This window comes from Podarcis tiliguerta (genome assembly GCF_965153285.1).
Source record: "Podarcis tiliguerta genome assembly, chromosome: 1".
In the NCBI taxonomy this organism is placed as follows: Eukaryota; Metazoa; Chordata; class Lepidosauria; order Squamata; family Lacertidae; genus Podarcis; species Podarcis tiliguerta.
In genome coordinates this window covers 94036981-94064368 of record NC_139534.1, presented here as the reverse complement: position 1 = coordinate 94064368, position 27388 = coordinate 94036981, and the positions used below count along the sequence as shown (strand labels likewise).

Below are 27388 nucleotides of genomic sequence, written 5' to 3'. Positions count from 1 at the left end.
ACTTTGCTCCCACTTTTTGAAATGTGGCAACCCTAATCATAGCTGGCAGTCCAGTATATTTGTATTTTAACAACTGATATGGTCAAAACACCGTAACCCAGAGGTTAGCAAGGTTTACCTCGCCTGGGCCGGTTCGCTCCAGCAGAGATCCCTCCGTGGGCCAGATTGTGCGCGCACGTGAATGAGCGCACCTGCGATTTCCAGCGTCTGCATCTGCGCAAAGGCGATTTCTGGTGTCTGCGCAGACGCAATTTCTGGTGCCGCGGAAGCGAGTCACCACGCTGCATTGCACTGGTTTAAGCGCAGCGCGCGGGGACTCGCCGAGCAGGTGGCTTGGTTCGGGGGTGGCTCAGGGGTTGGTTAAACGACCCCCGTGGGCCGTTTGTGGCCCACGGGCCTTAGGTTGCCTACTCCTGCCTTAACCCATGCCTCTGTTTCCTATATTATTTCCCTTTTTATTTATTTTTTTGCATGTTGCTTAAATTGTATTGTTCAAAAACAGTAACGAAAACCTTTTAAAATAAAATAAAACAAAGAACTAAAGTTACAGCTGAGCCAAGCAAAGGTTGCATTCTTCCCCACCCCATCAAATTGCAGTATTCACTGCAATTTACTCCCAATATATACTGCTAAAACGTGACTCCTTTTCTTCAGGATTGAATTAGACCATATGCGTGAGATGTAGGAAATGAAGTGTGGAGCCAGGAAATCGTTCTGCTGCACCCAGAAATGCTTTTGTCATTCGAAAGTCTGCCCAAAGAACTACTCTTCTGTTTGGCACAGCTCCCTAGCTCCTGCCTTAGCTTAATTCACTGAAAGAATCACATATTGCAGGTGTGTGGGGCGAGGGGAGTGGTCCTTTGATCATCCTTCAGGCGTTGCTGAAGGCCACTCCCATCAGTCCCAGCAAAGATAGCCAATGGCAAAGGCCAGGGATGATGTGAGTTGAGCAACACCTGGAAAGCCACGGTCTCTCCCCACCCGACATATTTCACCCCTGGCAACACTAGGAGCAAAAAGCAAGATCGCATGTGTGCATACATATGTGCAAATCTGGCGCTCCAGTGTCCCCATGCATGAACACGAGGCACAGTGCCAGATTTCTGTATAAGCTAAACAAGCTGTAGCTTAGGGCCCCACTCTCTTGGGGGCCCCAAAAAATTTAAAAGGAAAAAAACCCTGGATGTACATTTCCAAAATGTAAGAAAAAAAACAAATAAAATAAAACCTATGTACAGCAACAGTATTTTGTGTTGTATAGGCTCCTATGATGTAAGTAATGGGCCCGCCTGCTAGCATGCTCCCTAAAATATGCTCATTTCTATATATAGGGTGCCTACATTCTGCATGTGCACATGGCTTTAGATAACTATTATGTCCATAAATTACCATATAGCATATATTCAACACAAAAGTGGTGATAATTTGATGTTGACAAAGGACAGCTGGACATATAAAGGGCCCCATTAACTTCAGTAGCTTAGGGCCTCATCAAACCCAAATCCGGCCCTGACGAGGCATGTTCTTGACTTGCGTGTTTGCCACTGCCCGCTGCATCACACTATTTCCCCTTCTTTTTCTCTGTATTGTACTTTAAGATGGTAAGGTCCTCGGGGCAGGGACCTGCTCTTTTGTAAGCACCACGAACTGCTCGGTCACCGCCCCCGACCCTGCGTCTGCTTACACTGTACATATTCCCAAATGTCTTCTATGGCTCAGATAGAGGGGGTGCTGCTGGGAGCGAAAGTCCTGCAGAGCGAAAGTCCTGCACTGCAAAGCGAGCTCCGTTTAGCCCGCTCTCCTCCCTCTCACGCGACACCCAGAGGGAACTACCGTTCCCATCATGCACCGGCGGATCCGTCATGCTTTGCATTCCCTACCATCCAATGGCAGGCGGGCAGTGTTCGGAGGCAGCCAATAAGGCGGAGCGGGGTCTCGTGAAGGGTGTGCGTGTATGCGGCGGTTAATATTTGAACGTGGACGGAGGAGAGATTTGCTGAGGAGTCTCGAGAGTTCGGAGCTGGAGCCCGGAGACGCAGCTTCCCTCGGAAGGCGCCTTTTTTCCTCCTGGGCCCAGGCCGTGCGAGAGGCTGAGGTGAGCGGCTGTCGCTCTGCTTTTCCTTTAGCTGAGCCGGTTCTTCTGCGGGGCAGGGAAGCCGAAGGGTGGCGAATCTCTGCTGTCTCTCTGTTCGTTTGTTTCTGGCGTGGAGAGCCAGTTCTTAAGCGCGCTTCAGCCAGTGGACAAATACGGGGCTAGCAGCAACTGTCCAAGGAACACTGGGGGCAGGGAAGGGCGAGGCTCTTGCTAACCCGTTTGCTGCCGCGAAGGGAATGGCAAGAGCATAAGAACCTACACGCTTCTTTCTCCTCCCACGTTTTTGCTTGCTTGCAGTTGTGACACGCAAGTAGACAATGGAGAGTTGTGTGGGAGAGTGAGCTAGAAGCAGGTGGCAGGCAGAAGCCTGTAAGGGGAATCCAAGGCTGTGGCAATGGGAGAAGCAAGATCCTCTGGGCTGTTAATGCTGTGAGCCCCTCCATCGTAAGCTCAGGTTGTACAGTCATACCTCGGGTTAGAAGTGCTTCAGGTTGAGCGTTTTCAAGTTATGCTCCGCAGCGACCCGGAAGTAGCGGAGCACGTTACTTCCGGGTTTCACCGCTCGTGCATGCACAGACGCTCAAAATGACATCATGCGTGGAAGCGTCGAAACGTGACACTCGCTGTCGCATCTTACGTTTTACTCAGGATGCGAACGGGGCTCCAGAACGTATCCCGTTCACATCCAGAGGTACCACTGTATATATGTGTGTAAAGAAGCCATATATCCTAAAGACTGTCTCTGCGGTCCCCCATTCTGAGGAAACATTTACCCTGGAACCCCTGGAATCTTGCACCACTCAGATTGGGGTGGCCTGCAGCTGTATACTGTCAGGTTGCTAGGAAATATACCAACAAGCTGAATGCCTGCTTTCATTCCACACAAATATCCTAATTGTTTTCATTTCTCCTTATCACTAGGGCTTGTAATCCTGGAGTCGTGCACCTAGGCGCTGTTGCCTTGTGTGTATAAAATACAGTTTACCATGTCTTCGGATGGGAGTGAGTGGGAGCTGAGCAAGGAGAATGTTCAACCTCTTAGGCAAGGACGAGTGATGGCTACCCTACAGGAAGCTCTGGCTCAGCTGGATGTTTCTAGTCATACAGCCATACAGCAGCAAAAGCGGTGAGCATAGTATGGTTTGTCTCTATCCATTAAGGCAGAGATTTTCAACCTTTTTGAGTCCACTGCCGCCTTGACCAACTACATTCTTTCCGTGACACCCCTGTGGGGCTCAGGAGACCAGTTATGTCAGCAGTTCCTTCAGCCTCCCACCCTCTCCTCTCCCTTCTGCTTGGGAGTCTTCTGGGCTGCTGCCCCTGGTCTCTGAGCTGCCCCCCCTGCCCCAAAAAGAGATGCCTCCTCACGCCGCCCCACAGGGGCCTGGGAAGAGGATGCTCTCAGCCTTAGTGGCCCAACGGAGAGACTGGCCAAAGGAGAACGTGAGGCCAGCACCTTACATTGATTGGCAGCAGCGGGTTCTACTGGGCCTACATGGCAGAAAGGCTCTCCTTCAGTACCGGACACTCAGCTCCTAGATAGGCATTGCACAATTAAGCACAAGAACAGTGCAGCGCCTGCCTGCCTGACCTCCCATTTATTTGTCCATTCCCAAAAGCAAAGACTGGCTGGCTGGGCTTCCTCACGTACTTGCTTGCTTACTCAGAGGCTACCTCAGCACCTGGCAACCAACACCCCCTGGCCAGCCCCAGAGGCACCATTCACCTGAGGAGCTTGTAGCCAGGGCTACTTCAACAAACAGCCATGCAACCTTTGGGAGGCAGAGACATGAAAGTATATCAGAGGAGCAAGGGAAGGAAAGAGAAATGGAGGCCAGTGTTGCCCACGGCACCCCTGACCATCATTCAAGGCACCCCAGGGTGCCACACCTTTTGGAAACCACTGCTTTAAGGTCTTTGTTTTTAAGTGGCCTTAGATTCAAATAGAAATCAAACATGGCCACCTCTCTACCTTTGCAGCCTGCAGCTTTTCTTCCAGCTTTGGGCTTACATGATTCCTAACTCTGGCATTTTTTCTTTCTAACAGTTAAAGGAGGCCCACCCATTTGCCCTCTGGCACAGTCACTCCCTTTGTTCTCTTAAGGATCCATAGGGCCATTACCAGGCTGACCTGGCTATTCCAGCAATTGAATCTGCGCTGGATCCAGGAACCTCATATTTACATAGGCTACTATAAGCCAGCTATAAGAAGCTATCTTGTATTCATTCAGACCATTGGTCAATCTAGTTCAGTATTGTCTCCTTCAACATTCAGTGACTTTTGATCTGAATTTTCCTAGCCCTGCTACCTGAGATCCAAATGGCATAAGTTAGTCAAGTAAAACATTGTCTGTTCTCCTCAAAATAGTATTTCAAACAAGCTAGTCACTATTATAAACCTGGAATCTTTACTACCTATGAAAAATAATTTTCCAAAATGTGGTATCTTGCTAATCAAATACTTTGTATATAGTGAGGAAAAGTAGACTTAACTGAGGAAAAACCTCTGATGCTAATTTTTAAATTATGCTAAGAAATGGTAAATATGTATTTCTAGCTACTTAAGTATTGATTACTTTAATTCCAGGGAATTTGAATCTGAAATTCGCTTTTATAATGGAGATGATCCACTGGATGTCTGGGACAGGTAAGCTTTTGTGAAGGGGGGCATTATTGGTTTGTTGTGGGGGGGTTATTTGTTCTTGTTTTTATTTATTTTGTATTTATATCCTGAGGTCTTCAGATGATCGATGGATAAAATAATAATAATAATAAAATGAGAACATGGGCAATTCTCAAATAGAGGTGTCATTTCCTTGTGCTCATAATTGTTCTGATATCTCTAGGTATATTAAATGGACAGAACAAACCTTTCCTCAAGGTGGTAAAGAGAGCAACCTTTCTGCTGTTTTGGAGAGAGCTGTTAAAGCACTGAATGAGCAGCAGAGATATTACCAAGACCCCCGCTATCTCAGTCTCTGGCTTAAATTTGTGAGTGATAGATATATTATTTGAATTTTCTCATGTGTATTCTGTTCCAGCTTGCTGAGCTCTAAGCCTTGTCAGACTGTAGTAGGTTACTTTATGCTCTGAACATCAGTAAGTTTCATTGACTTTCTTATTCCATCACAGAAGTTATTGTATTTCATGAGTTTTCTTGAGGCAGTTCACTCCACATGAACTGTCTCCATTTATGGGAGGATGTGTGCATTCATTTGCACTGTCTAATTCTTGCCCATGATGAAATCACACATGCGCCACAGCAAAAAAGTTAGATTTCATGGGTGGGGGAGGAGGAGAATCTAACCTTTAACCTAGTTGATCCTCTCCTCTGAATCATCCAACCGTATCATGTTTGGACTTACTTAGTTTTCCAAAAGAGTTTAATACTAATAGGACATGTCTCTTGTACTGCATCTATTACAATATCAAAACCGTACGTCTCAAAACTGATGACAATGCCATGAGACAGGCTAGATGCTAAGCAACTATTTGCATATCACTTTCACAAAATATGGCAAGTGCAAAAATACTGTTTTACATATGCTGCAGTATTCTTCAAGAGGTAATGTAACCCTTAACAATAAATACAGAAATACTTGGAACAGCACTTAGTGTGGATTCAAACGCTTTTATCCTGAGTCCCAGATTGGGAAGAAGGCAGGAAAATATATTATTATATTTGTAATATTTATAATTTATAACGACATAACATGTAATAATAAACTGAGAAGGAGCCCTGATTAAGCAGGTGGTTTATATATATTATACATTTGTTGTTGATTGTTAATCACCTTTGAAATATGTCTCAAGACAATACACACAATATAATACAAATGGCTTAAGAACAGTACAAAAAATAACAGCAGATGAATTAGAAAATAAGGAGATGCCCATGGCAGGGACTTCTTGAATCAACTGGGGAAGCTTGTCAGAATAAAAATGCCTTCAATTGTTTCTTGAAAGTGTAGTAGATAGTGATCACCTGCCATATCTCAATAGGAATGCTGCTCCACAGAACAGGGGCAGATACACTGAAAGCCCTGCTCCTAATTACTGTGAAGCAGGCTTCTGATCTCTTTGGGACCTTTAGGAGAAACTCTCACACTATATAAGGGATATGGTGATCTCTTAAAAATCTGTAGGTGCCAAGTAGATTCTTAAGAAGCATTCTTCCTCTCTCTCCATCCAGAAAGGGATGCTTGCTATGTCATGTGTGAGTTATCTAAAAACTAAGCATGTTTCTTGCTTTAGAAACATTGTTTTAACCATATGTAAATATAACCGTATTAATTTCTACTTGATTACAATAAAACCTCTAAGCAGCTTACAAAAAATAAAAATATGCCAAAAAAAAGAGAAAAGACTAAGGGCTAATGATTTGAATTTAAAATTGCTTCTCTTGTTTTGATGAGGGCTAGTTTGAATGTTGAGTACAGGTCAGACTGAGCACTGTTTAGTATCCTGGTGATCATGCTTATCACAGAATGAAAGTGAACAGCTTAAAGAACACTTCCTTCTCCCATAGTCCAATGTCTCTGAGACCCCAAGGACTAGAAGTGTGCTTTGTTTTGTTCCATATTGCTGCAGAGCATTGCAAGTTGATGAAGTCTAGAATTGCTCTGAAAAAGAACATTTGTACCTCCCTCTTTTGATACAACATAGCCTTACCTTACTTTTCTATTGCATTTTGCAGGGTAGCTGTTGTAGTGAACCGCTGGACCTATATAGCTATATGTACAGCCAAGGGATAGGCAAATCCCTGGCACAACTCTACATCACTTGGGCCGAGGAACTTGAGGCAAGAGGGAATTACCAGAAAGCTGACTTGATATTCCAGGATGGGTTGCAGTTCAAAGCTGAGCCTTTAGATAAACTAGAGTCCCATCACAGGTAACCTATCACAAGAGAGACTGGGCCTGTGGGAATATGGAAAGCAATTCCATCACCCCCACAAAAAAACTCCTAGTAATGTCGTATACGACTAAACAACAACAACAATGTCGTATACACTGCAAAGAACTTCCTACTTCTGTGTCTAGGCAGTTCCAGGCCCGTGTGTCTCGACAGGCCTTGCAAGATCTAGAAGATGCTGATGGGGAAGAGGAGTTGGGTGCTCTTGCTTCTGAACCCCAAAGAGCTACACTGGCAGAACTGAAGGGAAGAGGAAAGAAAATGGTGAAAGCGCCAATCAGCCGTGTAGGAAATGCTTTGAAGCGTAAGTGGAGCTTGGCTATGTTAGAAACAATTAGTCTCACATGTGAACAATGAACACTTACCTTAACTTCAGTGTCATCTTCTAGTTCCAAGCCAAGAACAGAGACTCCATAATTCATCTCAGCAAGCATCACATCGCCCAGGCTTTGCCATATTTGATGAGAACAGAGCTGTAGCTCCTAGAGCTGAGGTTCCTGCACTTGTGCCACAGCCATGGGTTGTACCGCCAGCAGTCAAGGCTAAGGAGAATGAACTGCAGGCAGGACCTTGGAACACAGGCAGGGTAAGGAAAAAGGGTGACTCTTCCCACTACAGTTGGAACATTATGGGTGCCTATGTAGGAATATCTTTCAAAAGTAAATGCTTATTTTGAGTGTGGGGAATTCACCTTCGCTTTATGTTAATCTTGGGCTCAGTCTAAAACTAAAGCTCTTCTCTCTCTGACTATTTCAGACCATTCAAAGTTTTTGGTCTGAGTATTTCCTGTCTTAATGTCCTGGTAGTTAACTCTATCTTGCAGTCCATTTTCATGCAGCACTGGTTAGCATGCATAAACCAGGTAGCATCTGATGTTTTAACCTTGGGTGTGGGATACCTCCTGGGCTTCTGGAGAATCTGCAGCTCCTGGTTATTCACTCTCTAGGCCTTAGATGGGATATATAAACACTTTCCAAAATGCTTTGCCATTCATCCTTGGACGATAAATGTGTTCTGTGCATTGGTTTGCATAAGAAGAAATGTGGGGAAAAGAAATTTGTTGTGTAGGAGGCAAAACCCAAGGTATACTTTGCGGCTTGGATCAGAAGATTGAAGTCACGGCTTTAACTTCAAAGTAGTGGGTTTTACACAGGGACAGTAAAGGCTCTTGACTTGTATTTAGCTTTGATTTATCTTGCTATAATGAACCAATGAAGAAGAAATTTCAGTCTCTAGTGATGTTGCTTCCCAGGTTTTATATTTAGGTACTCTTGAGGAATGCTTGCAGGGCTGATATGGTGCACTTTTTTTTGTAAAGGGCTATCTGATGGAAGCTCCTGCCAACCTAGCAGTTTGAAAGCACATCAAAGTGCAAGTAGATAAATAGATACCGCTCCGGCGGGAAGGTAAATGGCGTTTCCGTGCGCTGCTCTGGTTCACCAGAAGCAGCTTAGTCATGCTGGCCACATGACCCGGAAACTGTCTGCGGACAAACGCCGGTTGCCTTGGCCGGTAAAGCGAGATGAGTGCCACAACCCCTGAATCTTTCATGACTGGACTTAACGGTCAGGGTTCCCTTTATCTGATGGAAGTATCTAAAAGGCCACTATGACAGACTGGTGTGGTCATATGTGAACATACTGATACTGGTTTTCTTTCCCTTTAGCGTCCTCGGAACAATTTGGATTCTGCTACTGTCTCCCCTGCTGTAGTCCCCAGCTTTACTCCATATGTTGAAGAGTCTGCACAACAACAAACAATGTAGGTTTTATGCCTTTGTATAATAAAAACAAACTCAGTATTAACTAATGCTCAATCTTATGGGTTAGGAAAGGCCAGGACAAAAGTATGTCTTTACAAGATGTCAAAAGCAACTGATGATGCTTCATGCATGGTAAAGGGATGCAAGATAAATAGCAGGAAAATTCTTGAACCTGGGTAACACACCCACTCAGTGATATTCTGTAGAGTGTGGTGCTATGATTAAATGATCCTATGGGGAAATAAATGAGTTTATAGGTTTATAAAGGCACAGGCAGTATCACAGGTAATCTGACCCCAAGTTGTTGAGGGCTCTCGTGTGATAGTAACAAGACTTTGAACATGGCCCAGTAGGCAGTTGACTTCCAGTATAATCTCAAATTGACCACAGCATTCTGCATCAGCTACAGCTCCTGGATCAGTTACCCAACTGTGATGTTATCAATGCTTGAATCACAATGGCACGTTATCCCTGTCCAGAAAAGGACATGGTTGGTGTAGCAACTTATATTGATTGATGTTCCTTTCCCTAGAAGTTACGTTGGCTTTCATTGACAAGGATAGTTCTAGAACACCACTACCACCCTGCAAACACCCCCTGTTATTTCTGAGGGAGTGCCTGGAACTGGGAACCACTTGCCCACAGAGTCTTCCTCTTAACAGAATTCTGTTTCAACTTGCTGGTCTGCATCTTGCTCATCACTGCATCCAGGACCAGTTCAAAATAGTCACACCCTCTCCTGATTCAAATGTTGCAGAGAAAGAGCTGGATGTCATCAGTTTATACTCCTAACGAGTGTTCCTAGCTGCTTCAAATAGGTATTAAATTGCATTGGGGACATAATAGCACCCTGTAGCATCCCACATAACTGCAATGGCATGGGTGCATAATCCCCATTAACTGAATTAGAACACTGAAACGCAAACAAAGTGCCACCAACCCTCTGCTCACAGGGACAGTTCAGGAGGATACTGTGACCAACAGTATCAGTAGCTGCTGAGAGATCAAGCAAGAGCAAGTGTTGGACTTGTCCTGTCCCTCTCACGAAGAAGGGCATTTATCAGGATGACCAAGACAGATTTTGACCTTAAATTGCTCCTGAACACATAGTAAAATTTTAGTTTATAATTTGATTTGTATGAAGTTGAGTATGTTGCTATACCATATTACCATTTCCTCCTTTTGGTTTCAAACATTTGCTTGTTGAACATGACAGTAACTTCCCAGGGATATTTGTGTTAACATAGTTGGCAGTTTTAAATACCAAAATTACAACCCTGTTTACTTGTTCCATTGCATAATCCCATACCCATTAGATAGAGGGCTCGTCCTAATAGTTTTCACTTAAGTACCTGGTCCGATCCTCACTCTTGCTTCATACTTCCCTCCTTAGGACTCCTTGTAAAATAGAGTCCAGCATAAACTGTGTACTAAGCACTTGGAAGCCTGGAAAGGAGGAGGATCCCCTACATCGTGTGCAAAGCCATCAACAGGATGGCCAGGAGAAGAAAGAAAAGCCAATGTATTGTAAAGAGAAAGTATATGCTGGAGTGGAGGAGTTTTCCTTGGAGGAGATCAGAGCTGAAATCTACCGACAGAAAGCAAAAAAGAGAAGAGACGGTATCTATAAGAAATGGGCAAATTCAGGAAAATCTTCCAGTGTTGCTTAATGTTAGTCAGAAAATGTATAGATTTCCAGAGCCTGCGCTAGTTTCTTAGAAAGAAATTGGTTGAAAAGCACTTTTGGATCATGTTACAAGTCCAGGAAATGCTTTCATCATCAAATACTCTATTTCTTCAAAGAATTCTCGTCCTGTAGATTATTTTTCTAAGCTGGGCAGAGTGTATTGTAGTGTCCTGCCTTGTTTGCTAGTAAGCCCTTCTGTGTAAGTCTATGCCTTGGGGCAATCCTCTTTCTAAACAAAAAAACAGAGATGGAAGGTGAATTAGTCAAGGAAGAACAAAGTATGTTCCCCCTTTCTCTTTACTCTAGAATACTCAATGTGTAATGCCTTACGGTACTTATTTGTTCAGCAACCTTGTTTGTGTAGGATCATTGCAGCCTTCAGTTCAGTTTCCCTCTCCTCTGAGAAATGTATTTCAACTTAGTCAACAACAGAGTTCCACTGCATGTTGCAGGTGGTAGGAAATAAACTTGACATGGGACTGGCGTCCATTTTCTTTTCTTTTGGTGGGAGCCTTGTGCTTCAGATGTGCAGTCCCTTTCCCACCCCAAGTCTACAACAGGGCAACCTGGGGAAATGGTTGGGACTATACATGGTCGTTCTAGCTATACTTCTATTGTGGAGAATATGCCGTGCTTTATTACCTTCTTTCATACAGAGGAACTACAGGCCCTAGCACAGAAAAAAGCTGAGTTACAAAGGAAAATTGAGGAGTTGGAGAAGATGGGGAGAGAGCAGCAAGGAAATGATAAGCAGAGAACATGTGCACAGGTAATATCCCACCTTAATTTCTGGTAGGCTATATGTTTGCAGTGGCCTTTCTAGAGCATATGGAACGTAATTTGGAGTATGGTTTGTGAGCAGATTGCTCTCTTCAACTATTTCAGCAAGAAGTAGTGGAGCAGGAGCCTGCAGGTGTGCCTTCTGACAAGGCAGAGGCTGAGATTCTGAAGCATCCTTTAAAGGAAAGACAGCTCTCCCTGGCAGATGATGAAGCATTTGCTGAAGAATGCCTTTCAGATGTTTTTTCATTGAAAAGGTAAAGTGGGAGTTGGCTCTGGAGAAAAGAAAATTCTTTTTTTAATTGTCAGATATTTAAATGATATTCCAGTTCAAAATATGTTTCAGAGTGGTGTGGGGTGGCTTACTATATTGTCTGCTCTTGTGATCTGAACGGTGCCCTGTATTTTTTTAAAAAATCCAATGCTTTCTTTATAGCAATCTTGATCTGGTTGGAAATGTTCCACACGAGAAATCAAGTTCTAGCGGTAAGTTTTGTTCATAGGCTCTTGCTTGAAGGAAGTCTCTTGACTTTCCTCCTATGTGTTCAATAAAACCACTTAGAGGTTTTAGTTACAATTAAGCAATATGCACACTCTGTTAAATGACTGAGGCTAATTTTAATCATTTGAGGAGCAGCAGGAGGGGGCAATGGGCAGTGTGTGTCTGCCTACTTGTTTTTGAGGTTTTTCTTTACTCTGATGGAATAGAATCTTAGACTGCCTCTAATCTTTCTTTCTCATTTCCCCCTACTTCTCAGTTCCCCCCATCACTTGACCCCTATGTCTACTTATGCTTAATCTCTTTTGGGTTACCGATATTTGACTAATTATTGATACTTAATTGTCTGAAGCCTTGCTTGCTCTTTGACTCTGGGCCTTATAGCAAGCTTTGGAAGGCTTGCTATAAGGCAGTTTGGCCCTGGACACACAGAAGTCAGCAACCCATCTCTTCTTTCCAGTATTGTTCCTTCCTGCTTTATTTACTTTGATCCATCCTCACCCTCACAAAACCAAAGCAGCAAGCAAACATGAAAACTTGAAAGTTGCTGGTCACAGTAGAACAGCTTGTTTTCCTCAGATGAAAATGAGTGTAAATACATGAAATGATAAAGTTGGTTTCTCTTTTGACAAGAGGAAGTCTCCTTTAACTCAAATACTTTTTGTAGATTAACTGTAGGAGCTAGCATGTTTATCTAAATTGTTTAAAAAATCTATTCCTAGCCACTGTGAGAGCCACAAAACTGTAAGCATGTGACCTAAGTTAGGCCAAGAGAACATCTAGTCTGAGTTCATCATGTTACTCTGTCTTGCAACCTTTTCACTAATCAGGACAGTAGATTCTATGTGTGTTCATTTCCCCCTAATTACCTTTGCTTATTCTCCCCCTTTTAATTGCTAGACTTGCCATTTTCCTTTTGTGTGTCGTGTCATAGGAAGAACTTATTGTCTTCCTGCACAGAAAGCTCTAAACCTTTTACAACAAACAGAATGTAAAATGGCTGAAACAGTTGCATTCTTTCACACACGTGTTGCTTTGAGAACTTCTTTAGTGGATACCATGTGCTTCCTGCTATAGGTTTTCATCCTCACTGTTATAGTGGAACTTGCTGGTGAGCTAGATGGTCAGCTGATGTGAAGATGGGCTACTGGAATTGGCTGATTGCACTGCTCCTTTGCAATGTGTTCAGTAAAAAGTATATTCTCAAATAATTCCAAACAGCTTTTAAAGTCTATTGGCTCTCCTCTCCACAGATTTTGAGATTCCTTCTGCAGTGAATCCTTTGACATTTTCTATATTTGTTGAGGAATCTGCATCAGAAAATGCGAGTACCAGGTAACTGTGTGTAACTAATTTCTCAGCAGGAGACAGAGTGATCTCAATTTGTTTTAAAAGCATTCTATGTTGGGATCAATTTCATGATCAAGAAAATTCATTGATCTTTCTTTATGCTTTAATAATAATAATATTTTATTTATACCCCGGGCAGAGCCAGGCTCAGGGTGACTAACACCAATGAAATTACAATAAAACCTAATTGGGGGGGGGGGGGACACAAACAAATAAACAAAAACCAGTTTATTAAAATACGGGTTATACCACCTATAATTTTTTTAAAATGTACGTGTAGAGCTGTATTTATACAGTATGTTTGTAATCCTGTAACCCAGAAGAAAATGAATGCAAGTGGTGAAATTCTTGAATGGAATGAATTGGCATTCGAAGTCAACCTGTTCATATATTTGTTTTTTCCTTTAGTCTTTCTACTGGCCCTCCAGTGGTACGTTCGAGACGAGTTCTTGCTGTTCGCAAACCTTCAGAAAGTATAACTGCCAAGGAAAATATATCCCCTGAAAAATTTGTAAGTTTTTCATAGCTTAGAGTCATTGAGATCTATGTAGAATATCCTGTTACTTCTTAAATGAAGGCATACACATGAACACTTGTGGCATCTTGTCACTAAGGACCACTTCACACATTGACCAAAGTGTACATAATGTATGCACTGGTTACCTTTAAATATATGTCACCCATCATGTGTGAAGGATCTGTTGTGTTAAATCAGTTTCACACCAGTGTAGACTTGCGGGGGGTGGGGTGGGACAACTCTGAGCTGGGTCAGACCACTAAACCTCCAGCAACCCTATGAGAGTATAAGTGTGAGAGATAAATTTCAACAGTTTTAAAGCTAATTCTGTTTCCACACTTTAATAATAATGTTCTGATTTCAGTAGCCTAGGCATTCCCAAGGTAAAGCTCTTATTTCTTGAAGCTGCTGCTGTTGACTTTGTGAAGGGGCTGGTTTGTCTAGTGCAGGGGTCAGCAAACCTTTTCAGCAGGAGGCCGGTCCACTGTTCCTCAAACCTTATGGGGGGCCAGACTATATTTTTTTGAGGGGGGGGATGAACAAATTCCTATGCCCCACAAATTAAATAAAAGCACACATTCTACTCATGTAAAAACACACTGATTCCTGGACCGTCCGCGAGCTGGATTTAGAAGGCGATTGGGCCAAATCTGGCTCCCGGGTCTTAGTTTGCCTACCCACAGTCTAGCATAATTCCTTCTGGCTTTCAGGACTAGTATCTGAGAAGAGCATGTCTCCTGAGAAATCCAAAATTGATACTCCCTGACTTAAGACATACGGGTGACCTAATTCAGACTCCATCCTAAGGATGTTTGTTTTAAGAATGTTCAAATGTTTAGCTGTTTGTGTGTTGCCTATAAAACCCTTGTACTGATGCCCCTTGTGGCAGACTTTCGTAACTGGTGATTCAGCTAGAATAACCATGTTAAGTTGAGGTGTGCCCTATTGCATAGCTGCTATAAATTTGGGTCCCTCCTGGATGCTGGACTTGAATTAATTTCCCTGGTTTCATGTTTCATTTAGAAGGTGGTCTCTTACCTGGGTAATGAGCAAAGTGGTGTAGAAGTAAATTCTTACCATAGATGTATCTGCATGCTGTTCAGCAGGTAGATTTTTTTTTTTGGACAAAATTTCTGAAAACAAAAAATACCTTTTGGTGGTGGCTATTATGTGTTTCTCTCTAGGCTGAACTCAATGGAATTGAACCGTTGAATGAAGATGCAATTCTCACAAGCTCATATAAGAACAAAACCCTTTGCCCTAATCCTGAAGACACCTGTGACTTTGTTAGAGCTGCCCACCTGGCATCAACCCCTTTCCATGGGACAACAGAACAGAGAAATCAGCTTGATGACAAGCTTGAAGACAAACCAAAGGAAGAACATCCTGAATCTAAGCCTATATCTCTGAGCCAGCAGACAATTCTTAGTGAAAATCAATACGCTGAGGCCCTCTCTACGAAGAAGCTGAGGTACCTGAAGAGGATTCAGTGGGCTTCATGTGGTTTTATCTAGGGTGGGACACATGTCTGCCTTGCCTTCATATACTAGGAACTGCATGATTCAGTGTTCCATGGTGGCTTAAATTTTTCAGTGGCCTTCTTTGCCTACTGGCAACCATGCAAGCTGCAGCATGGAGACATTCTTCCTATATGCTAAGATATTGGTTACTATTTCGCTCTCATTACACATCTAATTTTTTTTGCCTGTAATGACTTTTTCTCTGATTCTTTTCCAAAAACAACTTCATTTTCTGTGGGTCCTGTGAGAATTTTGAAAGCTTTAATGGATTCATGATACTGAAAACTCACTCTGCTTTGATGCTATTTCACCTCCAGGTTTGTATCAAAAATGTGGTAAGGAGCATGGGTGATGAGTGCACAATCTTGAGGCTCACTCCCAAAATAATCCTGGGTAGAATCCTGGGGTGAAATAGCTTCCGAACAGGGTCCAAGTAGGACTATTTGGTATGAATATTGAAGCACCTGTTAATATTTTCTTCAAAAATTGAACTAGTGCATTTCTAATCTACCCCCGTTTTTGGGGGGTTCCAGTAAAAGTTGTTGACCTTTTTTTTATGCCCATTTAGTTGGGGTTCCGTTTGGGGGGGGGGAGACTTTTAAGGGGGAACGGGATTAGTTGCTTACCAAAACAGCACTGTTGAAAGCTTTGCAAAAACTCCATCTTTCGTTAACAGATATCAGGAGAAAATCCAGGCAGGGGAGAGGGGCCGGGGCCAGGTGCTCTTAGGCAAAAGCAAAGGAAAATGAGCCCGCGATTGATTGCAACCTCCTGGGGATCAACCAGTCAATCCCGATCGACCTGTTGGACATCTCTGCTTTATATGATGCTTTTGAAACTTCTTTTCATTAAAGGGATAGGATCTTGAACTGTTGCATTATGAATTGTCAAGGGAGTATGAATAAATCTGTCAGATGCAAATCTTAATATCTTTCCCCAATTATGTATAGCCCAATTATGGAGGCAAGTCAGGAAGATACCATTTCTTCAGCATCTTCAGTGTCTACATGTTCCCCTACACATATATCCACCATTAAATTTCAACAAATCCCAGAGAAGCTGGAGTTGGGTCATACCTCAACTGATGAACTTGTCAGTGATGTTGAAAATGGCTCTAGTGAGTATGCTGCTAATGACTTGCTTTCTTCCTCCAGGTTCTTTATAAATGACCATAGGGAGTGGGCGGTGCTGTGGTCTAAGCCACTGAGCCTCTTGGGGTTGTCGATCAGAAGGTTGGCAGTTCAAATCCACCCAGTGGGGTGAGCTCCCGTTGCTCTGACCCAGCTTTCTGCCATCCTAGCAGTTCAAAAGCATACCAGTGCAAGTAGATAAATAGGTACCATTGTGGTAGGAAGGTAAATGGTGTTTCCGTGCTATCTGGCTTCCATCACGGTGTTCTGTTGCGGCAGAAGTGGTTTAGTCATGCTGGCCACATGACCTGGAAAGCTGTCTGTGGACAAATGCCGGCTCCCTTGGCTTGAAAAGTGAGATGAGCAGCGCACCCATAGTCACCTTTGGCTGGACTTAACCGTCAGGGGTCCTTTACCTTTTTACCTTTACCTTTATAAATGACCGATGGCACAATAAGTATTTTTATCAAATGACAGTGAAAAATCAGCAAAGGTAGTAGTGTAAGCAGAGGTTGAAAGAGAAGTGATCTTAAGCGTTAAGGCAGAAAAAGCAGAACTGATTCTAGAACAAAAATGTTTAAATTGCTTGAATGATTGAATTTTGAGAATGTATTAGGAAATAAAAGAAATATTAATATCTTCAATGGGGAGAGATGCCCATGCAGTTGTAACTTGTAACTGATAGTTTTGCTTGTTTGCCTGTTTTAGGTTACTCTCCTGACAGGCTGTGGAATGCCGAGCAGCGCAAACAACTGTTGCAACCCCTTCCAGACTTGTTGACAAAGTCTCCTGACTTTAAATTGGAGGCTCAGCCTATGCCTTGGATGGAGCTAGGAAAAGAAATTTGTATTGGTAAAGATAATTAGATTTTTTGTTATGCTAGAATTCTTTTGAGCAGCCTAAAACCTGTAGCCTAGTTTGCATATGATGTTTCTGATTTCTTTTTATCTGAAATATAAAAAATGCGCACACACAAGCTCTCAAACCAGTATGCTTTATTTCCCTACCTAGTTCACCTTGCTTGGTCTCATAATGCTGCTGTGTGGAAGAATAGTTGTCAGTAAACTTTGTAGTATTATGAATACTTTATTTTTCGCTCCATAAGACACACTTAGTTTTTAGAGGAGGAAAGGGGGAAAGCCCCATTTTTGGGGGGATCAGCTCACGGTTGTGCAGCTTCTTTTGCAAAGGGGAAAATCCCCTATTTTTGAGGATCAGCTCAAAGTTGTTGAGCTTACTTTGCAAAGGGAAAAAATCCTGTTTTTATGGGGTTCAACTCACAGTTCTGTAGCTTCTTTAGGAAAGAAAAGGGAGCCGTTTCTACAGTTTCCAGACAGATAATCTAATCAGCCAGTCACATGTCGCTGGGGAAACAAACAGCCTCCATCTGCAGAACATTCAACAATGGAGGCCTGGGCAAGTGGGCGGGGCCAGAAAGGGAGCCAGTGATTGACCACACACTTGCTCCATAAGACGCACAGACATTTTTCCTTACTTTTTAGGAGGAAAAAAGTGTGTCTTATGGAGCGAAAAATACGGTATTTCTTAAGCATAGCTTGTGGTATCTTGAATGGATTACTTATTTGCTTGAACTAGTATTTTGTTATGAAACACTAGCAGCCTTGTACTTGGCATTGCTCAGAAATTCTAAGAAATACCAAAACTAGTACAGTTTTGAAAGGTGAAGCCTGCAGCTTGAAGCAAAATTGTCTAATTGTATCCAAGCAGACAAAAGCCTGCTCTTTGAACCAAAATGCAAAGTTTGGTTACAATATCTTAAGAGGTATCCAAAGGCATAGAGAACACTTGGGCCATTTTCCAAAATACATAGTAGATAAGCAAAGCGAGCTGTAGCTGTCCGAATTAATTAAAGAATATATGACATCACCTGTCAATTCTGGGCAGGAATTTGATGTCATGGTAAGACAATTTATGTCAGGGAAAGTATTTTGACTTGCCAGATGTAATGACTCCCCCCCCCCCCAATCTCCTCCACATGCGGTTCTGTAGGTTCTTTCCCCTCCCCAAAGCCTTTTTTGGGGGGGGGGAGAGCCACTGTCCTTGCACAGTGCTTCTGCTGGTGGGACTCATTAGTTGACTCCTGCCCATTGTGATGCAGTGATTGAAAAACATGCTATTTGCAAATTTGTAGAAAGGGCTGTATGATCTTATCCATGATTCACACTTCAGGTTTGAAAACATTAAAGGCAACAGAAGTCAGCTTTCTTAAATTTTAATTATCTATATTGTAGAATGTTCTCTCCAGAGATTGTTTTCAACATGTGGTGGTCATGATTACTTCAGTCTTAAAATGCTGTTTCAACAGGGGGTGTGAAATACTCTATCACTCAGGAGCATCTGATCAGTGAAGGTGACAAGCTGTTTTCTGCTGTAGCAACCAGCTGTGCAGATGAAGACTCAAATACAGTTTTAATAAAGGTATATAAGTGTCCTCCATATAGTTCACCCAACTCCACAGTATCTTCACTACTCCTTTATCAAACCCCTTCATATTTTTGCTTGACTTGCCCTCTTATTTCTGTTCTGAAGAGCTAGATACCCCATATTTCAATTTGTTGAAATCTCCAAGGTAGCTCCCAAATTAGGAACAAAAATACACAATAAAATGTTGCTGTGTTGATATTATAAAGTATCTTAAATTTACAACAGCATAAAAGCAGAAAGGCACCATAAAACCAACTTTGAAATGTAAGGGCATAGCCTATCCAAAGAGCAGCAGTTATAAAAAAATCCTAAGTTCAGTTCAGCTAATAGCATGTGAGAATAAAACTGTATTAACCTGGTGTCCATAACTGAGACTTCATACCAGTTGAAGTTTTCTTGGGAAGGGACTTCAACCACACAGGTTTTATAGTGGAGAAGGTCTTATCCTTGATCACCTATGGTTAATGTGTTTGGTTCCTTTTCTTTTTTTCTTGACTTCTTGGGGTTTTATAATGTTTAAATGCTATACCATTTCTGCCATGTGCTGTTTTTACTAGTTATTATCTTATATTTAATATTCTGAATGGGCTCTATCATGCTGTTGAAGGCTTGCTTGTTCCAGACATTATTGGTAGTGGGGTGTGTGGAAAATAGCTTTTAGCAGTTCAATTTAAATAAGCAGTATAACATAACTTTACTTTTCATTCAGCTGGGTGAGAGTCTTGATGAAGATTGCAAGTTTTAATGAGGAGTCCTCATGTTTTGATTTCTCTTTTTGTTTACCGTATTCTTTCATCTTCATGAAGGGGAACATTCTAATTCAGAACAAAATTAAAAAATTCCTTCCAGTAGCACCTTAGAGACCAACGAAGCTTGTTATTGGTATGAGCTTTTGTGTCCATGCACACTTCTTCAGGTCCTTTATAACTTCCCTGTAAGATGTTTAGGTTGGGATGGGCCACTTTGCATTCACATCTCTTCCAAACTGCTTTGGTGGATTATAATATGCTGCATAGAGGCTGCCATCCAGCACAGAAGTCATCTGGATTCCGTGTGAACAATCACTTAGGTCAACTGTGCAGTTTCAACTATAGGTATTTTTATTTTCCTTCTGTTTAGGTGCATTCAGAACCTCTGCCATGGGACTTCTATATCACGCTGCAACTCCAAGAGCGTCTAGGGACTGAGTTTGATCAGAGCTTTAATGCAAACTGCTCTTGTTTCTTATACCACAATGGCTGTGTGACTCTGCACAAGGGGATAAATGATTTCACTGTCCAGGTCAGTGTGGATAACCCTAGTATGATGGGCAGAGTTGAGGTGCATATTGAAAATGAGTCTGAAAATGTTGGTTCCACTTATCCTTCTCCATGTGGCCATGTGAGCATAGACACAACCATGTGAAGAAACGTTTACTATGAACTAGGCAGTGCATAGACAGAGCTGGAAGCCATCTTCTCTAGTTTTCCCCACCAAGTGATTATAGGAGTCCCCCATATCCCTACCATAACTAAGCTAACTCTTCTGTTTATCCCTGCCTCCAATTCCTTCCCTGTTTCCTGTCACCTCCCATTTGCCTTTGTTTAAAGTGTACGTCTGCTGTGGTTGGGCAGAAAGTCACCTCATTATTTGCATCAAGTATGATGTGCAACTTGGATGGTGCCACATAAATAAATCCCTGAGTTTACAGTTTGCATCTTCAAGCAATACAGTGCAGGAAAAAGCCAAGCAGGACTTGCATGTGAGAATCATTCCTAAGGTGCAGGTGATATATGCATCTTCTTGGCCTTGTTTTCTGGCACTCTGAGATTTTCCATGCTTGTTATCTAGAGCAGGGGTCAGCAACCTTTTTCAGCCGTGGGCCCGTCCACCATCCCTCAGACCATGTGGTGGGCCGGACTATATTTTTTTTTGGAGGGGGGGAATGAACAAATTCCTATGCCCCACAAATAACCCAGAGATGCATTTTAAATAAAAGGACACATTCTACTCATGTAAAAACATGCTGATTCCTGGACTGTCCATGGGCTGGATTGAGAAGGCAATTGGGCCGCATCCTGCCCAAGGGCCTTAGGTTGCCTATCCCTGATCTAGAGTATGACTGTAACCCCAATTGTACCAAAGCACATTGCTACAGTGTTGAGTGGTGCCCGAGTCATATAGTTAATAATGCAGACCCCTCTGCCCCCAGCTAGTAGAATGCTGATGCTTATGCATGAACTCAAACGCTTCCAGTATAACTTGTGCTAAATGGTTTAAAGTACATGTTTCTGTTTAAATGATCCATCCATAGTCTTGGTCATATAAATGCGGAAAAGTACAAGAGACTTGTTTTATCAGTGTGATCACTTGGTTGAGTAAGGGGAAGCCAATTCTGAGTCCTTATAATACACTTTACGCTTGCTATTTTCTACGTTTTGACAAAATCACCCTCTTCAAGCCCAATAGGTTCCCACCTATGATCAAATGTACCTGCTTGGACCATGATGGCATAGTACTGTAATAGATTCTGTTGCTCTTTCCTTCTCAGGATATGATTCATACCCTGCCCCAAGAAGCAGTCATGTGGATTGTCAACAATCTTCTAGAAGTGGTGGAGAAATTACACAGAGTGGAGATAGTCCATGGAAATTTGCATCCAAGGACACTATTCTTGGGAGACAGGTTGGCTGCTCCTTTCCAGTGACCCCATACCCCACGCCTTGGACTTTGTGCTTTCTAAAGTTAATCCTGAATTGATACAAGTCATTTGGATGGGGGTGGGTGGGAGGAGAAGGTGTTCAGATGGCTGGAATTTTAAATGTCGGATGTTTGTTTTGTACTAGTGCTGTGAGTAAATAGAATATGCAGAGTATTTATTAATATTATTATTCATATACTGTATCATTACAGTATCATAATATAGAAAGTTGTTGCTAGTAAATTAAAGCTTTGTGGATTCTATTTTTGTCCCACCTTTCTTTGAGGTTTCTAAGCAGCTTGTTGACCTGGCTGAATCTTTCAGTAGCCTTTGATGGTCTTGATCATAAATATGTAGCTATACTATGCGCTTACTTCTACAAGTACCCTGGGGATGTTGGCTTTCAAACGTAGGAATTGTAGCAGAAATGGTCCTATACTGGTTGATGCCAACAGAGGGAGAGATTCTGATTATTCTACAGTCTGTAATGATGTGTTCTTATAGGGAAAAAGCTAATGTTGGTTAAGTGTACTTGCACTAATGCAATGGGACTTCTTCCTTCAACTCCTTCTCCCAAACCTCTGGAGAAGATTTTGCGGGACAAATAAGGCGACAGAAGGAGAAGGAGCAGAAACGTGTTTTTAATCCACAGTAATTCTACACTGAGAACTATAATAGAATAATTTGCTGTTAGTGTAAACTCCTTTTAGTACCAGTTCTTAAGACAAACACTAGAGGGAGTTAGCAGCATAGCGAAGTGCAAGTGCAATGGAACATTCAACAAACTTGTGTCCACACATCTTTCCTCAGAATTTGCAATCCGAATGCTGTTGCAGAGACCACCAGCGCTCTGAAAATAGTGGATTTCTCCCACAGCTTAGACCTGCAGCTGCAGCCAGCAGTGAATTCACTAAAAAGTTTTCCAATAGCTCAGACCCAGAACGGGAAACAGATCCTTGATGAAAAATCACTTCCTCACCAGGTGAATACATGTATCTGTAGAAAAAATATTGCTGATAGCCCTTGGCCATTATGAAAAATCAGATGTGCTGACCTTTTATGTAGGTGGCATGTAGTCTGGATTTGTGGAGCTGTTTGCACAAACCATGCAAGACTTTCTGACATGGGAACACCCCTTTCACCTTAGTCTTCATTTCTTTTATTGGCTAAAAGAAGGTGGCAGCCTACTTCTCCTGTTGTTTTATTCCCATGTGCAGCTAATTGCCACTATTGCTTTTTTTATATTTACCGTATTTTTTGCTCTATAAGACTCACTTTTTCCCTCCTAAAAAGTAAGGGGAAATGTGTGTGTGTCTTATGGAGCGAATGCAGGCTGCGCAGCTATCCCAGAAGACAGAACAGCAAGAGGGATTGCTGCTTTCACTGCGCAGCAATCCCTCTTGCTGTTCTGGCTTCTGAGATTCAGAATATTTTTGTTCTTGTTTTCCTCCTCCAAAAACTAGGTGCGTCTTGTGGTCTGGTGCGTCTTATAGAGCGAAAAATACGGTAATTTGAAAGAATTGTTTTCTAAAAAAAAATTCTTGCATCACTTACTGGAAGACCCCATGATGACATATCATAGAAGCCAATAATGGTATTTCTGGAGTAGTTTTCAAATTGTTTTACTGTGCAACTTAAATGATGATGGGTGTTAAAACTGCAGGTGAGGACAGTACCAATTCTGATTAATGATGTTGTGATTTTAGGTGGACTTGCTTGGCATTGCAGACACAATACATCTAATATTGTTTGGGGAGCCCATGAAAGTTTATCAGGAGAAAGGCCACTGGAAAACTATGAGAGACTTATCTCAGTAAGTATTAGACTATTAGTTCTATCTCCTCTATTGACTGGTTCTGATTCATAGTTGTAGAAGTGATAACGTCTGCCAGCTAATGGTATGTGCATGTTTGAGTTAGGGCTACATGTATTGATCAGTTGATGAACAGAGCAAATTGGAGGCTCCATCTGCATTGTATAGTTAAAGTAATATACCACTTTAAGCAGGAATGGCTTCCCCAAAGAACACTGGGAAGTGTGGTTAAGGGTGTTAAGAGTTGTTAGGAGATCCCTATTCCCCAACTATTTATATTGTAAAGTGGTGAGGGATGCTAACAGGTCTTGAGGGAGGAGAAGGGGTACCAATGTAGCTGTGCAACTGAATTTCAAGCCAGTTTAATGTTTGATTTTCTGGAGCAAATTTATATCCACACCACTGCTACCTTCTGGTTCAGGAATGGCCAACATCTTTAGCTTGGAAGCCAAGGTGTCAGAGGCCAGACATCATCAGCTGTGATACCATTGCTTCTCTGTTTCCCAATGCCCCATACTCAGGGATGAGGAACCTGTGGCCCTCCAGATGATAGAGTCTGACTCCTTTAGCCTCAGCCAATATGGCCAATGGTCAGGGATGATGTGTTGGAGATCTTAGGTGAGATACCCCTGAGGTGGAAGTTGCTCCCAGTTCTAGTCACCACATAGAGATAGCTTAAGGTCCAAAATTGTTAACCAGTACAGAAGATCAAGCTTCAGTTTTGGACGTTGTTGTATACATACAGTTCGTAGGCTTTGCAGATACATCTATATGCAAGTAGGAAATATTTCCTTGCTCCAGCAATTCAAGACATAACACAGACTCCGACTCAAAGACAGCACTCACTGACTCGCCTTACTTATAAAGATGGTACTGGGCCATTGCCATAGTAAACTGACTTGGCTGACCTGGCACCTGCTGGCTTATCTCAGACATGGGATGATATGTGTTTTAGATCTGTAGTGTACCAATCTTTTCTCTGAAGGAGGAATGTTAACTTTTTGTAGACTGGGCTGGCTGACTCTGATGGGCATTGCAGTGCAGAACATCCATAGGGCATCAGAATGGTGAAGGCTGCCCAAGAGAGTGGTCTGCTGTGCAATGTTTACCAATCAACTTCTCCTGTCTCTTTATTATATTTTGCTTTTAATCCCCTACATAAGTAGAATCAAGGGGATATATAGATGGTTGTTTGATGCAAATTGACGCTTTTCCTTTTTGCTGTCAACCATCCTGGCAATTCCTGTTTAAGTCCTGTTCCAAGGCAGAAAAAAATCTGTTGCACTTTATGTGTTCTAAAGAGTTGGAACAAAGCTGCCTTTTTATAGCCATCTGCTTTTATAGATGGGCTTAATATAGAGAGTTTTACATCAGCAGCAGTTCTTCATGGAGCTGGCTCATGGTGTGGGTGTGATGGGTTTGCAAGGAGCAGTATATTCTTACGTTGATTGGAAGGTTCAGAATATTGCAGAAAAAGAGATACCTTTGCCAAAAGTGTTTGTGTATGCATGCAGGAACTCCTTGTTCCTGTTCTTAAATTGAATCTTAAATTACGTAGATAGAAGATTTCCAGATAGGCAAAACTGACTAAGGTGTTTCAGTTAAGACTTAACACTCTGTGTAGGCAAGCCTGGTTCTCTAAAATGCAGATACTAAACACATTTGCACTACATAGGGTTTGCAGCTGCTGGTGTTGTTATGCTTTTTGTTTCAACTTGTTTCATTCCTGGTTCTTGGATGAGGTTTTTCTTGAGAGCTGGTAGGAGGAATGCTTTAGGTCAGGGGTGAGGAAGCTGTAACCTTCCAGATGCTGTTGGACATCAACCCAGCCAGCATGGCCAATGATCAGGGATGATGAGGGTTGTAGCCCAGCACTTCTGGAGCGTTCATAGGTTCCCCATTCCTACTTGAAGTGCCACAGAACTCTCACATGCAGAGTTTGATTCCTTGTGCAAAGGTTTATGCTGAATGTTACCATGTCCTCAAAGGGCCGCGGGTGGCGCTGTGGCTTAAACCACAGAGCCTAGGACTTGCCGATCAGAAGGTTGGCGGTTCGAATCCCCGTGATGGGGTGAGCTCCCGTTGTTTGGTCCCTGCTCCTGCCAACCTAGCAGTTTGAAAGCACAAAGTGCAAGTAGATAAATAGGTACCGCTCCGGCAGGAAGGTAAATGGCGTTTCCGTGGGCTGCTCTGGTTCACCAGAAGCGGCTTAGTCATTCTGGCCACATGACCCGGAAGCTGTCTGCGGACAAACGCCGGCTCCCTCGCCCAATAAACCGAGATGAGCGCCGCAACCCCAGAGTCGGTCACAACTGGACTTAATGGTCAGGGGTCCCTTTACCTTTATCATGTCCTCAAAGATTTCCAGTGCTGCTGTTTAAGCAGAAAGCTGTAGGCTGACAAAATTGAGTGATCAAATATCATCTAATATTTGCTAAATTGCACTCTGTGCAAAATAGTTTAGATTGTTGGATTAAGCGCAACTATATTTTCCATTTTAAAGGGGGATGGTCAATATTTGCATATACTATCTATGAAATTAGAAAGGAGATCTCTGCATACCTGTAGCATTAAAGCAGGAACTAACTTTCTAAAGAGCTGTGTATATATTGCTTTTGAAACGTGGCCGAATATTAGTAACCAGACTTAAAGTTCAAATTCCATGACACAATGCACATATCTTATAAGCAAGTCTGAATTCTGTTGCACTACTCTGAGTACATATCTTGAATTAATGAAGCATGTGAATGCAAATGTGGTGTTGCCTTTTTTAGCCAGTGAAAATGATTACAGTATGGTTCTTGTACAACCAGTACCCTTTTTTTTTTAAAAAAAAATGTTGGTTAACAGGGAAAAGGTGCATTGCAAGAGGCAAGAGCTGCAGTGAATATATATCTCCTTGGAGTTATTTGTCTTCAACTGGGCCTGCCCTTTGGGTAAACAAACTGAATGAATCAATATGGCATAATGAAGCAAACAGTAAAGAGTCTGCAAGTTTTTCAGTTTGTAGCTCTGCATTAGTTACTGGCAACTAGCTTGTTTTTAGTCCCAGGTGATCTGCAGTAAATTTTAAATCTGCCACATCCAGTCAGTGTACAGTTTACAGTATTACTGTATGTTCTAAAATTTGTGATAAAAGTTGTAGGCTAGAAATTTAATAATTTTATCTACTCTTAACTATGGACTCAAAATACCCTTTTCAGTGAAAATTGAGAGACTGACATATTAGCAAGCATCCCCAAGCATCCATGTGTGCGACATTCTGAATGAAAATTGCTTTCCTATCTGGTTTTAGGTCTGCTGGCAGTGACTTGTGGAGTAAATTCTTTGAAAGAATTCTAAACGCAAAAGGCGAGTCTACTGTGCCTCTGCTGAGAGAGCTAAGACAAGAACTGACTGCCGCATTTCACAGTTCTTCCTCAGTGATCCCTCGGCAAAGCTGGAACCTCTTCTGACTTGGAGGAAATACCCTTCTAAGACCACCCAGTTTTTCTACAGCCCTCCTTGCTTCACCCTCCCCCACCCCAAGCACAAGTGAGAGTTCTTGCTTGATCTTCTTTTACTTTGAGGTGTATAAACAGTTGAAATACTGCTTGCATTTATTTCTTCATGTAAAAGATGCCTTACTTACATGTACAGTTCATCTATTCTTTGGTTGGAGGTACCTCTCTGTGCCACATTAAAGCTTCCTTGTGTACAGCTGCTAAAATGTCTGTTAAATATTGTTTCATGGCAGGTTAAATTCTTTATCCTTGCATTCTTATAAATACGTGGCCTGTTCTGTCCACTCCTTGTAAACACGTTTCAATAAAACTACGTTGTGCTCACCTGTATTCAGCCACTTGGATTTCAGAATTTGTCACCTGGTTGATGAGGCTATTTTTTTTTTTTTTTACTTACAATGGGATGAAATGTTACGCTGCTGGTGGCTCTTGCAACAATTTGCTTTGCCAGTTTATTTATTTTAAAGTATTTCTTTATTTGCCAGTTTATTTTGAGTAGGCACAGCGACTAAAAGTGTGTTTGAGCTGTAACAAAATCCAAGAACTGAAATATCAGGACTTAAGTTAAAACTAGATATAATTGTTTACATAAATAAAAACCCAACCTCACCATTAATTAAGTAAATAGCAACTGGGGGGGGGGGTGTAACCTCTGCTCCTGTAGTTACTGTTTACAGTGGGAAGAAAACCCAT

At 42.2% G+C, this 27388-nt stretch overlaps 2 protein-coding genes across 2 annotated transcripts in view; one reads left to right on the top strand and one right to left on the bottom strand.

Moving 5' to 3' along the window:
• BMF (Bcl2 modifying factor) overlaps positions 1–1843 on the bottom strand; it is a 78335-nt gene extending 76492 nt beyond the window's left edge. The window contains exon 1 of the mRNA XM_083451090.1: positions 1472–1843. The gene's annotated coding sequence lies outside the window, so the exon portion shown is untranslated. The remainder of the gene's footprint in view (positions 1–1471) is intronic.
• BUB1B (BUB1 mitotic checkpoint serine/threonine kinase B) lies at positions 1723–27025 on the top strand. Its single transcript, XM_083449813.1, has 23 exons — positions 1723–2095; positions 3017–3221; positions 4683–4742; positions 4942–5086; positions 6792–6988; positions 7138–7313; positions 7399–7595; positions 8676–8770; positions 10165–10391; positions 11115–11227; positions 11344–11495; positions 11675–11724; positions 12991–13072; positions 13496–13598; positions 14789–15075; positions 16075–16241; positions 16963–17106; positions 18581–18693; positions 19819–19980; positions 21230–21363; positions 22190–22361; positions 23086–23192; positions 26488–27025. Exons 2-23 carry the CDS (start codon positions 3082–3084, stop codon positions 26645–26647), a joined length of 3183 nt encoding a protein of 1060 aa, XP_083305939.1. The 5' UTR covers positions 1723–2095; positions 3017–3081; the 3' UTR covers positions 26648–27025.
• The last annotated feature ends 363 nt before the right edge of the window (positions 27026–27388 follow it).

Bases quoted from the DNA above. Each gene is read 5' to 3' on its own strand.
- BUB1B (XM_083449813.1), top strand. From the start codon at position 3,082: ATGTCTTCGGATGGGAGTGAGTGGGAGCTGAGCAAGGAGAATGTTCAA. The intron at 7,596-8,675 runs GTAAGGAAAAAG...CTTTCCCTTTAG, and splicing joins GACCTTGGAACACAGGCAGG to CGTCCTCGGAACAATTTGGA. The intron at 17,107-18,580 runs GTAAAGATAATT...CTGTTTCAACAG, and splicing joins AGGAAAAGAAATTTGTATTG to GGGGTGTGAAATACTCTATC.